Source organism: Oxyura jamaicensis, chromosome 7 (genome assembly GCF_011077185.1).
Source record: "Oxyura jamaicensis isolate SHBP4307 breed ruddy duck chromosome 7, BPBGC_Ojam_1.0, whole genome shotgun sequence".
NCBI lineage: Eukaryota > Metazoa > Chordata > Aves > Anseriformes > Anatidae > Oxyura > Oxyura jamaicensis.
In genome coordinates, this window is record NC_048899.1 from 39094514 (window position 1) to 39112377 (window position 17864).

Genomic DNA, 17864 nt, shown 5'->3' on the forward strand with positions numbered 1-17864 from the left:
AGAAAAAAGAAAACTGAAAGCTTTAGAATTAAAGTTTTTACAGAGACTTTTTGTTGTGTTGGATTTTCCCACCAACTCATGGGTGCGTTATTGTACAGTCTGAACACATCACCAACTTCCTTCTCATAGAGATAGAGGTCGAGGTTTTTTTTAGGCAGTCACTGAAAGCAGGCTGAAAGCCCATAACCCTGTGACAAGTTTGCAAACCTACCAGCACCCATCCAGCCTCAATTTTCAGTATCTGTAAAGAAACAGACTTAATATTCAGCATCACTAGGTGTTTTGAGATCAAGAGTTTAGAATGACAGTCACACGAACTTCTCCCACACATCTATAAACAGATGACATGCGAGTTCAAGAAAGCCCTGATTACTGCACCTGGTAACAAGCCTAAGAAGTCTGAACCTTCAGGCTTGGGTTCAACGGTTGTTGAGTCACCGCCCCCACCAAAGGAGGTGACTGAAGTCAACACCAACATTGCTGCTTTGGAGAAGAGATGGGAAACAAGTTCCCCAGCCTGTATGTATTGAGCCATGCTGGGCTCAAACACCGCCCTCCACCATAACCAAATGCAAGCATTGAGCTATGAGAACCGCCAGCCACCTGCCCCGGGGCTGCAGGTAGAGGTCTGTCACCTATAAACAGGCTTGTGAGGGGGCTAAATCCCTCTCACAAGTGGGGTGGGGACAGATCACAAGGACCATCTCCCTGATCTGAAATACGGTCTGATAGCCCTATGAGACACCACTCTACAGCTTGAGGAAGTCTTCAAGATCTTATTAGCAAGTCCTTAAAACAGTCTGCAACATGCTGAGGTGAACGCGGGCAATTTCTCATAGACAGACACATTCATCGAAAGAACCAGCAAGGAGGCAGCATGCAGGCCATTTTCTGTAGACCTGTTATGACACGCCACTGACAGAGAAAGGTCCTCTCAGGTCACCAGCTTGGGCAGAAAGTGTTGTAGTTTAAATGGTAGAAAACTGGAAATAAATTCAGGGTAACATTGAGGAACCCTAGTTACTGAAAACCAGTCCTGCACTTTGAAACATATGACCTGTTAATGCAAAAATATTGCGATGAAATCCACGACAAGTATATAAAAAGCAGATATGAAAGTTGCATCTGCCCTTAGAAATTTATTTTCTTCACGCATGGTATAAAACCCAACTCAGAACAAGAGCCACCTCCTCTCGCACACGACACAGCAAGGACAGCTCTGCCGCTGAACGAGGCACGCAATGCCACCTGCAGCCTTACTGTGGAAATTCATGCACGGGCAATCAAAAAAAAAAAATTGCTTTCTGCCTCAGAGATCCTCATGGTGCATGTCACTCTATTGTTTCCCAGTCACTCTTGGTATTTCACACCATAAGCCCTTGGTAATTAACACACAGCCGAGCTGAAGCGGGTGGGCACAGAGAAGAGCTGCTGGAGAGGCTTGGGGCCCCTGGGCTGGTGGGGGCTGCAGGAACTGGGTGGGAAGAGCCTGCAGAAGCTCCTGCCTTCTGGCAGGGATGTGCCCTGCCCTGGACCTTCCCAACACTTCTCCTCAATGAAATTCAATCCTGCCTAATGGCAAATTTTCCATACCCATGTGCTCTACTTTTAAGCTAGGATCTGCATAGTGGGAATATATGTTGATATACATTTAACACCCACATTAAGATGCCTGTACCAGGCACCAAACTATTACGCTTTTAAAGAGAGGGTGGTGGTAGGCGGGCTGGCCTAAATTAGCATCTTGACAAAGCAGATGTGTGTTCAAGACCAGAGAGCCTGCATGGCCATGTGAGGCACCAATGGACAGACACCGTGGCTTGGCTACCTGCCGCTGCTGGCAAGGGACAGCTAACACGAGAACAGCCATTCAGGAGGAGTGTGGTGACATGCCAGAGGATGGAGTGACACCACACGTGGGCTGCTGGACCAACCGCTTCTCCCTGGGGACTTATACGAGCACGCCCTGAGCAGAGCCCTTTCACAAGTCCCCCCTGTGTGAATCCTGGCCTGATCCTTACACAGCAGTGGAAATGAAACTGTTACCACTTCAGCAAGGTCCTGGACTGATGACTACACTTAGAACTGCCTCTGGTTTGCTTTATTTTTTTTTTAATCACACCAGCTGATAGTTGCAGTGCCTACTGGTTACTTGCTAAATGCGGTACCTCCGTTTTACATCTCTTTCCTCATTGATGAGTCCAAGACCTCAATTGGAATGTCCAAGTATCACATAGGACTGGAAGGAAAGAAGAACAGATGCAAGCTGAGCAACGAGTAGCCTAGAAGTTGCTTTGGACACAGAATCTTGCCCAGTGAAGGACCCCCCCACCGAGGCAGCAGAGGCAGCCGCAGCCAAAGGCCTCCTCCAGCTGAAGGCCTCCCGCGGCACAGCGGGCCCGGCACAACCCCACCTCCTGCAGCCCAGCTCTTTCACCTACATACTCAGCAATACCCCTAAGAAAGTTTATTCTTGCTGGAGCCTAAATAAAGCTTTCAAATAATGTTAATTATTTGGAAGAGGGCTGTCCAGCAAGACCAGCAAGCAAATAACATTGGCGCTGTAAACTTTTGACTAACGTGAATTCCCCCAAATGTTTAGAGCAAAGGGCTCAGGCTAAAAATTAAGTAACTTTCTCTGGTACTGAAACACATAACCAGAGGTTTTGCAACTACCAGTTCAAGTGTTAGGAAGACAGACATGCCTCCACTCCATCTAAAAATTGCAGCTTTCTCCCAAGTTTCCAGGATCCCAACCTGAACAGGTGTGGCTTTTGCTTTTACGTATCTAGAGCGTAACTACTACTAGTATCTCCCTTCTGTTGTTGACCAAAAGACATATACCCAAAAAACCCTTACTCCTTAGGTCAGGTTGGACACGGGAGCAGCCCAGCCACACTGCCTTTGGGTGATCCCATGGAGTGCTCTGCAGGCTCCCACCGCTGCTCCCCTCGGGTGCAGGCACCTGGGCCACGCATACATCACCTGCAGCGGGCACAGGCACTGTCCTGCAGGGTCTGCAGGCCCTGAGGCAAAAGCGTTCCTGAAAACGTCTTCAGCATGCAGACAACAGCAAGGCAACAACGAACCAAAGAAGTAGCACAGCATGTGAATGGGCTTGAAAACGCAGAGTGGATTGCATCTCCACGGATAAGAGATTCAAAATGCTCAGCCACCCACCTGCATACCACTCAGCCGACTCATACTACCACTACTCACATAGTAGCAAGGTTCTCTGCTGACATGGCACTAAGTGTCCCCTAAGTGGGTCTCCTCGCACACCATCACCCCCCCGGCCCCCCTCAGCTGCATTCTCGCAGCCCTCCCTCCCCAAGCCCATCCTTTCAGTGCCCCCTCTAGAATCTGACTTTTCAGGAGTCCTTCCCCTCACTGACAGCTGTCTGCCCTCCTGTATCTTCAGTATCAAATGCTCACAGAAAGAGATGGTTTTAATTGTTAGCTACTTTACAATAGCAGCCGAAGTGCCAATTACAACTGTAAATTACGTATTGCTTTACATCTTTCTTATCTGTAACATCTCTCACTATTGTAACTATATATAAAAAGGTATCATTTGTTGAAGTAGTAGATTTGACAGCTTATTCAAAAAAGCTTGGATGAAGCGCAAGTTTTACTGGAGAGAAGAGTGAAGTATATTATCAATAATTAAATCTAAAAATAGTCTAAATATTCATTTTTAAAATGGACCAAATCAACTTCACCACACAGTTCTGAATCTGACAGACTTGAGTGTTGCACCAATTGTGTAATATACAGAGCTCCTGGAAGCATAAATCTTTTTCCTCCCTCTCATTGGAACCAGGAATCTCACACCTTCCTGTGTCTGCTGGGCAAGAATCAATGATACCAATTTAACACAGAACAAAAGCTGCCCTACAACCTGCTAAAATAAATTGCAGAAGCCAAAAGCTGAAGACAGACTTACAAAATTGCTGAGACATAAGTATTTCCCCCAGCAACGACTTTGTATCCTGTGTCCCTCCTTGCCCCCGCCAAGCCAGCCCGAGGTACCACACAAGCCTGTGTCACTCCTGCCCCCTGCCCATCACAACGCGGCTGCAGACGCGGCTTCCAGCGCAGCAATGTGCCTGCTCGACCTGCAGCAGCTGCTGAGCGATCCAGGCCAGGAAGGCAGGACGCAGACTGTGCAAGGGGAACGGGAACAGCAGCTCCCCACGTGCTGGGGCTGCTTTATCCCAGTGCAAGCTCACCGAGCATCCAGACCCTCATCTGGCCAAAAGCAGGTGCTGGGTTTCCCACATGCCATTGACAACAAGCGTCTACAATTGCGTTATTTCCACACCTCCCTAGTCTGAATTCTTACCCAATGCATCTAATGCAGGTCTTTTACATTGGCTGCAGAGACGTTTTAGGCTGTAAATCTTAGGCTGCAAGGTCCTCATAATCTCCTGGCAAAGCACCAGTTAACACATGATCCGCTCACTCAGCAACACATGGTGCTTGGCTCCCCCAACATCAATTTGCAGCTGCAGTGGGTTGCTGAGCCATGCCACATGCGAAGCCCCCGAAAATCTTCCCAAGATCTAAACTAACGCCAATTCAAACCACAAACTCACTTAAGATGCCCCAGCCTATAAAGATCTGTAAGGTGGTAAGGCTGTTTCCTCCAGACACTTCCTTTGGTCTTCATGGTTAATAGCTCCTGGGATACAAAAGACAGTGTCTGGAACATCTAGGGCAATGTGAGAAGTTTCCTTTTCCCCAAATATAGTCACAATTTAGTTCTTCCTAAGCTGGGAAAAAACAGCTTTTGCTTTTGCTTTTACAGCTAGCCTTTAAAATCCTAATTAGCTGCCCTCACAGCCATGCTCTCTGCCCAATGTTTCTGCAGCTCCCATGCCATCACAAAGCCCTGGCACATCACTTTGCATTCAGGCAGTACGTACCTATGGGCAGGCGGAGGGTGATGTTGTTGCAGAAGTCTGTGTAGCAGCACTCGGTTTTTGTGATGTTTTTGGAACTGTGGCAGAAGACTTGAGCATTCAGCTCCGGGAGGGAGACACAGGACTTGACCACTTCTTCCTTCCCGTTGGTCAGCATGACTGAAGCCCAGCACGCTCCCTCTGTATGGCAGGTGAAGTTTGTGTGCTCGCACAGCTGGCACACACACTTGAGACCTGAAAAATACAATTCCATTTTCCTTGAGAATACTGGGGCCATTTCACCAAGGCTGGCCCTTTGGTCAGGAGCACCTGCGGGCAGCTGGGGCCAGGCACGACCAGCAGGAGCCCGCTGGCCAAGGGGCTTGGGGTGGCGGGAGGCACCCAACAGCAGACATCCCCACCACCCAGTGCTGAGCAGCATTTGAACCGTGTGCCCTCAGTCACAGGAGAGCTTACAGCATCTCTCCTGCATGGTGGAGAAGACTGACACCCCCAGACAAACTTCTGGGGAAGCTGTCTCACGACAAGCACATATGCACACTGCTCAGTTTCAGAACGTATATTTAGACACAGCATTAGGTACCGAATTTTAAAGAATATCAACAGCCGCTGTTTATGTAACTGTGGACTTCCCAAAAAAAGCATCCATTTCTCATCTGTGCCAGCCAGGCACAGCCTTGCTGGAGAACCGGCTGGCTCGGAGCGATGGGACGGAGGAAGCACCGAGGCGCGACGGGATGTTCTGGCACACACCGCCCTACGGGCACACACAGGCAGCAGCGACGGGCTTTTCTCCCCCACGTCCTCTGTGTGGTGGTTTTACCGTGCTAGGCAGTTGAACACCACAACCGCTCTCTCACTCCCCCTCCTCAGATGAGGAGGGGAAGAAGTAAAGGAAAGAACAACTCACGGGTTGAGATAAGAATGATTTAATTAAAGAGGGAAAAAAAAAAAAATATGTATATATAATTAAGGAAATATTATTATTAATTAAACAATTCAACTAAAGGGAAAAAAAGGGAAAGGGGAAGAGGGAGGGGGAAAGGGAATAACAAAACAGAACAAGTAAAGGCTATGTGGAAGTGCAGAGGAAAGAAATTACTCTCTACTTCCCACGAATGAGCGATGCTTGACCACATCCTTGAAGCAGGGCCTCAACGCACGTAGCTGGTGTTCGGGTGGAGGACAGACGTTTTCGCAACGAGAGCCCACCCCTCCCCTCTTCTTCCTTTTTCCACCTTTTATTGCTGAGTGTGACATCATATGGTATGGAATATCCCTCTGGTTGGTTTAGGTCAGCTGCCCTGCTGATGTTTCTTTCTCACTTTTTTGCCCACCCCCTAGGAGGGTCAGAGAGAGTCCTGATGCTGTGCCAGCACTTCTCAGCAGCAGACACAACACTGGTGTGATACCACTGCTGTTCTAGCTACAAGTGCAGAGCGCAGCACTGTATGGGCTGCTGCGAGGAAAGTTAACATCCCAGCCAGACCCAGTACACTCTGAAATGATGCACTTTTTTCAGACGTGCAAATAGTTGCCCAATTTCTGTTTGTGCAAATGTCAGGTGTCTGCTAAGTATTACACGCTTTTAATCATATCTTCATGTGCTTTTATCTGATTTTGTAAAACATTTGATCAGTAACTACTACATTTTCAGGCTTTATCAGCTTTCCTGGAAGAAGGGCAGGGAACCCAAGCCATATCATCTCAGTGAAACACCAGATGCTGACAGGTTTTTTGCCTTCCTTGTTTTCTTCACTTGCTTAATAAGAAACAAATTTTGATCTCTTCATGACAAGTTTAGGAACCCATATTAGCAGTGATATGGTAAGCAATGCATCTAAACATTGGGCTGAATACAGTTTCTACAGGAAACCCTTCCTTAACTGCACTTTATATGATTATTTTGTTTCTGGTAAAATAAAAAAAATCATTTTAGAGTACAGAGATTTGATCTCTTCATCTTTTGACTTAATTCCTACCCCACCACAGGGGCCCCAAAATGCATTCTGCGTGCCTTCATCAGGAAGGCCACCACCTTCACTCTGCAAGATCAAACATTGCTCTGCCGACAGGAGATAAAATCTACAAATACATATATATATATATATATATATATATATATATATATATATCTCCATGCATCCATTCTGTTTCTTTGGGAACTAGGTGGGGGTATGGAACACTCTTTCTTCTACTGAAAGATAACTGACATCTCAAAAAGGAAAGTCATGAGATGACTAGAGTCTGGAAGGGCCACCAGGAACAGAAGGGCTTTCTTTGATTGCTAACCAGCGCTCAACAAGCCAGTGCAGGCTAACAGATGATGCATTTCTTATTATGTTGCATTTCCCTGCCCAAACTGGGAGCTAAATCAGACTCTGCCTTTGCCCCAAGCTGGCAGCTGACAAAAGATTAATTTCCATGAGAGTGCCCCAGCCCTCCGTGCAATTTATCATGTCCCACATTCATGTGTGAGGAAGAATGCGAGGTGACCTACAGCTGCAGCAGGACTAACGGGGACTCGCAGCTCAAGCAGCCTCTTCGGGTGAGCCAAGAAGCCCTGACAGATGTCAGTATGAATCCAATTTTTGCTTCTGTAACACTATTTGTTTTCTTTACAACAATCTTCATCCTATGCTACCCTTCTGAAATAACAGCTTGTAGTGTTTATCTTCATCTCGGGCCCGAAACAAACTTCCTTGGCACCATATGTTCATGTTTATCCTGGATGCAGGGTATGCCAGGAACCGTATCACTGCATGTCTGTCTCAGTGTTCTCTCTGTGCAGGGGAGTGAGCACAATCACCCAGCAACAGGAGCAGGTGAATCTTCGGTAAAGACATAGTCCTGGAAGAGATGCCAGGAGCAAGACTCATCAGATCCAAAGAAATAAGAGACCTGGCAGAAGAGAAACAGACATCGTCATCAATGCTGCAAAATAAAAGGATTACTCTAGGAAATGAAAATAGATGACTGTTGCAAGTGTCTTCAGTGATTCAGATATGCCATTATGCTCTTTTCCCCCACCTTCTCATGGGCTAAAAATAAAATAGGAAATGGTCTTTCCAATGTCATCCACAGTAGATAACTGCTTTATCTATATCCTGACATTTTGTGGATTGCTTGAAAGGAGAGCTAATCAAAACTGTCACTGCAGTTCCTGAACAGCTCCAAGGGCATTCCTCTGAGCACCGTGAACACAGGATGAGAAAAGAGTGTCTAAGAGGCTCTGCAACCCCACTTTGACCAAGCTAAGATTGTCTCTTATTTCCTGAATAAAAGGGCTTTATTTCTTCCCCCTCGAGCCTGTCTGCAACCAGGGGTGGCTGGAAGTCACACCTGCAGGCCAGTCTGACGATCAGCTCGCTTGCAGGGAAAGCAAGGAGTGCCACCACAAGATCACTACTTCCTACTGCTGTATTCAGAGACTGCCTGAAAGAAACAGTCTAAGCCCATTTTTCCTATTTGTTCTAAATATTTTGCTTGAAACTGACTTGTCCAATTTACTGCCCACAACTGAAAGTTCATGAACCTATGGAAATAAGGGCTATTCCCCACAGAGCTGCTTCTGCAAGAAGCCATTATACTGAGTAGAACAAAAAGAAAAAGCTTTTTGGTAAATATTGTCAGTACAGCCCAACCACTGTCATTGCTTCTGAAAGTGAAAGCAGATGACAAGCTGGGAGGAGCAGGGAAAGGAGCACAGGGAACTCGATACTTCCAGAGAGGTTTTTTTTTTTTTTTTTTTTTTTTTTTTCTCTCTGGAGACTGCAAAGTCCTGGAGCCTGAGGCGGCTCTACCAGCAGTCCTCCTCATTCACAAATACCAGGCACGCAGAAGTCACGGAAGATACACGCGGAGGTTTGATGGGAACACTGAGTTCAATTTGGAAGAGGCACACGGAGAGCAGAACTTGTCCACACCCAGAACATTACATCCTACAAAAACATTACAACATGTGTGCGTCCTGCCACACGAGCACTGCTGCCTTTTTCAGTACTCCTTTGAAAAAGCCGTGAGCCACTGCTCTAGCAAGAGCAGTCTCCAGCTGGTGCTTCCCAGCCCCATTCCTTCCAGCACTCTGTTCTGGTCCCGACTCTCAGCCCATGCCCATCCCCACCTCCCATCCCCATCCCCACCTCAAGCCCTTGCTCAAACAACAACCAAGCCAGCTACATCTACTCAAAGACAAGATTAGTCTGAATTGTGGGCAAGACGATACTCTTTCTTCCTAGAAAATATACATAGATCACTTTTAAATGTAATTCATCCAGAAGCAGGTATCCAACATGGAAAAACTGAACAGAAATTAAGTATTTGGCAGACATTACAATAAGAAGTGCCTGTCAAGTTTAACAGTCTGAAATTATGGGACAGTGATAATGTCGCTGATCTCTTGAACAGTCATCCATAACATTTACAAAAGAAGGAATAAATATCTCAAAAATGATACATCTAAAGAAAAGAAAGAAAAAAAAAATACAAGATTCCCCAGATATCTATACTATTGGCTAATTTCTCCGTTAGAGATCAGGACAGAGTACCCAAAGCAGATTCAAGTGTCTGACCTCGCTTCTAATATTTATGTACACCAAGAATCCACTGTTAACAGAGCAGAAAGATCACCTTAAAACGTAACCACGGCAGTGCATGGCAGAGCATCAGCCCTCAGCTCTCGCCGTGTCTGTCACAGCCTTGTGCAGCCTCCTCTGCCTCCCCCCACCAACACTCAGGGACAGACGACTCGCTGGAATTTGTGACCTATCCATGCTGATCCACTCTGTTAGTGACAACCTCCTCTATTATCCTTCTCTTTTTATGAGAAGAAAAAAAAAATGTCCATATTCAGTTCCACAATCCAGCGGCTACATGAAGTCAAGCCCTCTCGTTGCACATCCACACCGTTTCTGCCCTCCTTTCCCCCGTGGCTGCCCCAGACGGGCTGGCAGGACGCTCACCGCAGCCCACGGACCAGGGGCAGCAGACGACAGACCTGCCCTGCCCGTGGCACCCAGTGCTCGAGCTGACCTCGCTCCTGGGCTGAGCATCCTCCTCCATGCCCCTGTCTGATGGTGCAGCCGCACCAGGGCTGCCGAGAAGGCCCAGGGAAGGCACACGGTGCTGCTGCCACGCCAGTGAGAGGTGGGACACAGGGATGGCGAACGAGTTAAAGGAAAGGGATCAAAGAGGCAGGAGGAAAATGCATTCCCAACATTTCAAATTAAGGCACTCAACACCGTAGCGAACACGGCTCCGTTATTTACTCAAGCATGACAACATTTCCCTTAAAGCATTGCATTCTCGTGTTGAGAAACTGGGAGAAAGTGGACAACTGAAACACGTCCCAGCCTCGCAGAGCTATGCCAGGCATCCAGGCAGGGTTACCAATGGCTACCAGGAGCTCCCCAGAGCCCACCCGTCCCCCTGCGCCCATGGACAGGGAAGCGGAGGCAGGGATCCCGACAGCGGCACGTGCTCCTTCCTGCCCTCCGCAGAGGAGCATGGTGCTTGTCCAGACCCACACGGACGGCAGGACAGACAAACAGCCCGGCAGGGAACAGTCAGGTTGGTTCACAGACCGCCGAATACACAAGGAAAGAAACTTTTAGATATAGAGACCGCACGGAACAGGTGTCCCCTCGTTTTAGAATTTTTAAGCCATTGGTACTTTTTAACAATTTTTTTTCTCCTGTTACTGCAATAGGAATTGAGGCTATACAGTAATTTATTGGATGAGACCCGCTGTGAATCAAAGACAGAATTATTTGCTCATCAGAGCAGAAAGTTACCTACATGACTTATATAAGAAAGCAACATTCTTTTTTCTTTTTAATTTTCAGGGCAACCTTTAGAAAATGCACAGTACAGGCAAACACCCTGTGAACCTAACTTAACGCAGCAGGAAGAACTGAACCAGCATTGGATTCCAAACAAATTAACACAAAGATGCACAAAAGGCTTTTTTCTCTCAAGTGTCAGCTTCAAATACATGAATCACTAGATATCTAAGGAACAAGAATGATGTTACATGTAAACAACAGATGGAAGAAAGAGTTTAGGCACCAGCTTAATGAAAGAAGCCAACAATTGAAACAAGTAGATAGATGTAGTGCAACTTCAAAAGTTAAATGGAAAAAATAGAGCACATATTTGGCATAAACTGACTAATAGTGTGGGACTAGAAGTCCCCATAGCTAAGAACTATGGGGAAGATGGAACTTGCTACCTCCTCTGGATCACAGGTTTTACATTTCATACTGACTCTTTACTGTACAGATTCATGCAGCATTAATCTTCCATTAAGTCATAATCTGTCCCTATCCACAAAAGTCAGCAGTTTCACATTGCGACTACAGGGCAGTAGGGCATTTCAAAATGAAATTTGAAAACAAATATCGACTACGTGAAAAGAAACTTTGCCATCAGGCAGAGCTGTTTCCATCTTTTAACCGGGGGTTATCCTGTTTATCTTGTAACAGCTAAGATAAAAGGTAGGGAGAAAAGCTGTCAGTTTTCACAGCAAGAGGCCGTTATCTCTGCAGAAATGCATGGTGCTCAACGTGCTCCAGTGATCCGGAAAGGGGCACCGATAATGAAGCAGTAAGACCTGCTGAGGACAGAAAAATTACACCTGACTTCAGAGCATCGTGAAGGAACCTCACCACGCCGAGCGACCTGCAGCCAGAGGAGTGGAACCAGAGGGAGGAGAAGCGGGGCCACATAACAGCTCGCTGCTGCCACAGGGAAGGCTGGCTGTCAGGAGGAGCCAGCAGACCCACTGCCACCACTACCACCCAGCACGTGGGGTCAGCCCCAGCTCCACTCCAAAGGGCACCGGGGAGCTGGGAAGAGGCACCAGGCATGTGGCAAGGGGGACGAGGAACTTAGAAACTAGGCTCTTCTGGGTAGCTTCATGCAGAAACCTTGCATTGTATTGAGAAGACGAATGGGACCAGCTGATCATCATTTCCCATACCTCAAAAGCTCCTGGCACCACAGACGTTCTTGACAGCAATTTTACGAGCAAGATGCACTCCTCCCTTTCATGCTGCCTCGCCCCTTCCCCAAGAGGTCTTATTGCCAACGTTTGGGTGGCAGTGTTGGCCTATTCAAACAAGTCATTAGACAAATCCTTGACAACAGTTTCACAGACACTGCTATGCACAGTGGTACAGAACTTGCAGCCCTTGACCTGCGAGCCGTGAGAGCTGCGTTGTGCCAGCTGCCAGCATCCCTCCATCCCCTGCTCTCCTGCTGCGGCTGCTGCAGGAGCAGCGGTGGCCGCCTGCTGCCTTGGCCCTGCCTGCTGCGACCAACGTCATGCTTCCCACGCACCGCCGTGAGCTCCAGGTGGAGGAGAATTAACTTGCAAATATTGACCGAAATCTGCAAGTCTTTACACGCAGCTTGAAATGCTTATTTCCCTCCCAGAGCACTGTGCCTGCTGTTAAGGGCAGAGTTCTCCGTTTCCTACAATAAGCTGCACTGATGGAAGCGATAACGTGACGGTGTCAGTTTATTTTTTTGAAACTATTTCTGCAGAAGAGGAAAATAGAGACCTGAAAAATGACAGTTCTTTAAAAAGTTTGGACTGTTTGGACTGCTATGAAATATATGGAAAAGTGCTCTCTCAGGAGAGGTCTCTGGAAAAAAAATAAATTAGGAGCAATAGTAGATTAAAGGTCCACTATGTAAACATCCTGCAAAAAAGGACTGATATCAGACTAGAAAAAAAAATAGAAAGCTGTTGGGAAAGGAAAAGTAATTATTCCAGAACAGAGGAAAATGTCCTAGAATGAGGGACATTAAGTAGTTCCACCATTTTCATCTCTGAAAAATAGGTATGGAAGTGATTTTAGTAGTACGTGCAAGTATCTTGATTTTGGAAGCAGGATACTGCATGCTCGAGTCCCCACTCTAGAAAAGCTTAGCAACCATGACAAAGCACAGTGGACAGAAACTGAGGGCAGGCATTAAAATTAATATCAACTGGGCAGGGCGAGGGCAACCCAGTGAAATTATTTGTTGCTGCAATAAACTGTGAAAGGACATTCACTCACTTCTCAACAGCTTCAAATGGACCAGGCATCCCTTGAAATGCTACACTCTGTGAAACACCAGCGATGCGACACAACGCTAAGGCACCTGGCGAGATCTGGCACAACACAGCACAGACCAAACGCGGAGGCAGAAGCCTCTGCTCAGCCTGCAAGGCGCTGGAGGGTGCTGCGGGGCCAGGGTGAGGCCGCGGGCGGTGCCGAGACAGCAAGCTCCGGCAGCCCCAAAGGCTGAGGTGCCGTCCGTAAGGGAGAGCTGGTGGCACTGAAAGGCAAGCACAGCTGGTATGTGAAAACAGCTTGAAAAGGTATTTCACATTCAGGAAGTCACACTGATTGCTTTCTATTGCCACGCAGCTCCTCTCCAGTCAAACGCAGCCTGCTTTTTCACAAAGAGCAAATATTGCTGGAGAATGAATTAACGTCCTCAGAAGTCTGACTTTTGAAGATGAAAAATTAAATGTTTCAAAGTTGCTGTAAATAAGAAGAGCAAAGTATTTCAAAACAACATTTGGAATACTAAAATGTCTCTTTTACTTAACCGCCATTGGTTTTGCACAATTCCACGTCATTCTGACGACACGTTTGCTGTTAGAGAAGTAAATGGGATGTGAGTTCTGCAAACACTGCTCTGATTACCTAGAATCAGCTTCCTGACAAAAAATGGAAAAAAGAGAACCGTCGACTTTTCAATGTACTTTATTTATTCTTGCCATCACCAAACTGAAGATGAACCAACAACAGAAAGATAAAAATGCTGACTGCATAAGAAAAACATAACTTGCAAAGACCGTTTATTCTGGAAAGAAGTGCTTCAGAAGTTATATCCAGCAGCAAAAGGCAGCTGCGTCTGCATGGAGTCTGAGCTGAGCACAGCCGTGGCTACGTCCAGCCCTTCAGTGGGAAGGGAACAACCTGCACCTCTGGGAGACACCGGGACTGCAGCATCACCGGCAGCATTCAGGGCAGCAGAGGTGTGCTAAAGGGACAAACACTGCCAGCTGTACCAGAGCGACTTGCACATGCTCAGATTTGTTGGCGTATGTCCCAAGTTGTTAGTACGAGCTGTGGTTTTCCTCCCCCAAAGGTATTCATGACATCTAATTTTAAGCATCTAACTTGGGCTTCAGTTAGGATGCTGTTCTCTGCATGACGAGCAGAGGCAGCGAAGGATAATTCAGAGCCTAATAGCTCTTGAGGTATGAGAGAGGAAATTACATTTTTTAACTGGGATGGAGTTAATCAAGTGTCTCTTCGCTATCATCAGCTCACTGTCCAACACTTTCACGTCACTGTTTGGTGTACTACCGGGTGGGTTATCAGAACCTTCTCAGCCAGGCGTGAGCTGAACGCCTAGCCTACAAAAACCATCCTGGAGAAGAGCCCCTGCCCTACACCCTCCAGTACCCGACACGGAGATGACCGTGACATTACCCCACCACACTGCTGGGGTTTGGGCATGACGTCCAAGACCCCTTTTTCCACAAATTACAGCTGAGAGCTCTGACTTCTCAGTGCCATAACCCCAGAGCCCTCAAGGGCCTCGGGCAGCGCCCTGGCAGAGCCCCTCACCAGCAGCCACGTCCCGCAGCTCAGTGCCGCCCCGACGTGCTGCACAGCGCTCGTGGGGACCACACCACCCTCGTTGCAGCAATGCTGCCCAAAACGACACAATATCCCAGCCAGATTAAAGCCTAGAATAATCATTTGCAAGCAACTGGTAAGGTTCTAAAGCCTACTCCACTGACAGTAGAACCAAATTACACCCACTCACCCCACATATAGCCTTTTATCTAATGTGCTGTCAGAATTATCAGCAGTCACCCTGGTAGCTTGCAGAGTCAGGATTTACACTCAAGAAGGTCAAACTAGTTGACCATTAAGTACTTGTAGTTCTCATCCATGCTGCGTTATTAAAGCTTTTTTAATTATTAAAGATTTTTACTGAAAGGTACGAAAAGAGAGCTTTTGTAGCCCAGAGAAACGAGAAGAAAGCATCATACTGGTAATTTGTTACAGAGCAGCGAATTAAGTCATTTAGTGGAGAAGTACAGCTGCTCTGCTGTTACGGGGCGTTTTCTGAGGACTTCCTATTTTTGACACTTGACAGCACACGGGCTTTTTGTTAGCAGTAGTTAATAAGGAGTAAGCAAACCAAATTCTGCAGCTGGAATGAAGGTGCTTTTTGCAGAATGCAGCTGTCTGGACTTGTCAACAAGAATCCACACGCATGTGCAGGTGCCGGTCTCTCTGTGGGTGGGCAAGCACTATACCTACGTGTGTTCGGGACTTCAGGCTTTACACCAAGTTTACGTTCTATAGGAAGCACTGGAATAAACAGACCACTAAAAAATCAGTCTTAAGATTCACAAGGCATTTGAGCAACTGCTTATAACAATGCAAGTACATTTTACAGTATGGGAAAGACAAGAAGGCAACCGTTGTTTGGTTTTTAGTACAGTACTACTCGTACGAAGAGGCTGTGTAGATTAGTTTTACGCTACTTTCATGCATTAATCGTGCAGCTTTCAATAGCAATCTATCTTGCTTCTCATTCTTAAGCAAATAAAAAGTTTATGTTACACCTGACCCTAAGAAGCAGCTGCTTGTGTGTGTGTGTGTCTGCACCCCCCGCCCTGCTTTCAGCTGTGCAAACCGATGGCGCTCCCAGAGTCAGGGCAAAGAGCAGCGCTCGCCCTTCCACACCTAACTGAACGTACAGGCATCTGCGCTGTGCTTCAGGGGTAGCGCATGGCACGCGTACTTTGCTTTTGGGAAAAAAGTAAAATGCATATAAGCAGGAAACAGTCTATTACAAACTGAGAAAACGTTTAAAGAGGCTCTTAAGAAAAGTGAAACAAGGCGATTCAGTGCCGAGCGCGGCCCAGGTCCCACATGCCTGCACCGCGCAGAGTAACACATTTCTTTACTGCAGTCCACACCCTCAACTCTGGTTTATTTGGAAATGCTACAGTGTGCTGAGCACTCCCGACTTGCCCCAAAACAATGCTATGATGAGCACAGAAGAGAGTGCTAAACGTTTAACACAGCGCAGATTGAGATGTGGAACAACGGTGTCAGGCGTAACGAGTTAAATTATAAGAAAAGCAGCACCAAGAGAATGCAAATTTTGAGAGAAAGAATAGGGAAGAAAAAGTTTACCAGCACACACTTAGTCACATATCTTGATCAGGCAGGTTTGTAGTGAAATGTGAGCAACGCAGTGTCGATGCAGAGCTGAACACCTGATACAGCTGGAGAGACCTGAGCACCCTCCCTAGGTACGCGCAACTCCACCTGGTGCCCCTCTAAAGAACTGTGAAGAGGATGCCTGCCTGTCCGGGCCCATACACGTGCAAACCAGCCCAGAGCTGGGCTCTGAAAAGATAACGAATAGGGCGGGGAAAGTGACAGACAAAACCATTGCAACTTAAGAGATCAAAGCAATGCATGATTGCTGAACACGAACAACCAAAGCCAACGAGATCTGTTAGCATGCTGGGTGGTCACCAGAGGGAGGTGGGAAGGGCATGGTGGAACACTGGTGATGCTTCACTTCAGGCATACTGGGGAAAAAGAAGCATAGCACGGACTGTTTCTGTGGTTCACTTCCACACTTACATAAATCCAGACAAAGAGAAGATGCACCAGACTTCACGTCTCTTGGAAGAAACAAGGATTTACTAGATGTACCATACTGCACACTAGACAGAAATACTCAAAACCTCAACAACTGAGCCTTGTTACTCCTCCCTTCCCAGAAGAAGGGACTGTACGAGTGCTTTGACATGGGAGCAGCAGCAGCCCTTCCCTTCAGCTGAGTGCTGTGACCACCTCTCTCTGCAACAGCATCACCAACATCTGCTGACTCCTGTGGCAGGAACGTTGAGAGAAAAGGAAACTGGAGTAAGGCTAAACAGAAGAATTAAGATCTTTTCTGGACAACCCATGACACCAAGGGAGAAGAAGCTATGACAGCAGCCTCGAGACACTGCAGGCTCAGCACACCTGTCCAGAGCCCTCCAGCCGGCCGTGCACTTTGCCCCGTCCATGGTGTGATGGGATGGGAATGGGCTGGGACCTGCGATACCCAGCGTGGGGCACACACCGGGGCCTCGAGCTGCCAAGCCCCCCAGGAACACTGAGCAGAGCAGGGGGTGAATACTGAGATACTCTCGAGGTGCGACCCGTCAGACACAGCTTGCAGAAAGCCAACCATCGGGAACTTTTGAGACATTGGTACCCAAAGAGCGTGGGCTGGAGCCTGCTCGGGGCCGGTCATTCCCCATAAATCCCAACTGACCTATTTCTCGCGCGCACACGTTGATCGTAATTAAATGCATTAAGCTCCTTAACCTCCCGAGGAATAGCGCTGAACCCGGCCGGGCACGGCACAGCTGGGAGTGCACCGGGACGGAGGCAGGGCTGGCTGGGGGGTCCCGGGGCACGGAGCAGCCCCCCGGGCCGCGCATCCCCGCCCGTCCGCGCCCGCTGCGGCTCCACCACCGCCCCCGCCCCCGCCCCCGGCCCCTACCTGCGCACAGCGACACGGCGGCGCCCAGCAGCGGCAGTGCCCGCAGCGCGGAGCTCGGCGCCCGCCGCATCGCCGCGCATCCGCGCCGGGAGCGGGGCCGGGAGCGGGGCCGAGAGGCAGCGGGAGGCAGCGGGAAGCAACCTGCAGCCGGGCGCCGGCCCCGCCGGGTCCCCGCCTCCGCCGCCCGCCGGGCAGCTATAGCGGGGCTGGGCGGGGAGGGGCCGCACCGGACCGGCCTCGCCCCTCCCGCCCGCCCCCGCCCACGGAGCCCTGCGGGGCTCGGCGCTGCGGGCAGCAGCCCCCGCACCGCACCGCTCCGTCTCCCCCGCACCGCACCGCTCCGTC

At 48.3% G+C, this 17864-nt stretch overlaps 1 protein-coding gene across 2 annotated transcripts in view; it reads right to left on the minus strand.

Moving 5' to 3' along the window:
* ACVR1C (activin A receptor type 1C) overlaps positions 1–17760 on the minus strand; it is a 49736-nt gene extending 31976 nt beyond the window's left edge. For both annotated transcript variants that reach the window (XR_004752547.1, XM_035332209.1), the window contains exons 1-2: positions 17520–17760; positions 4929–5159 (exon numbers count right to left, since the gene is read on the minus strand). Coding sequence is in view for 1 of the 2 variants with exons in the window: in XM_035332209.1 (XP_035188100.1) it covers positions 4929–5159; positions 17520–17589 (301 nt within the window). In the remaining variant the exon portion in view is untranslated. The remainder of the gene's footprint in view (positions 1–4928; positions 5160–17519) is intronic.
* Between the last annotated feature and the right edge of the window lie 104 nt (positions 17761–17864).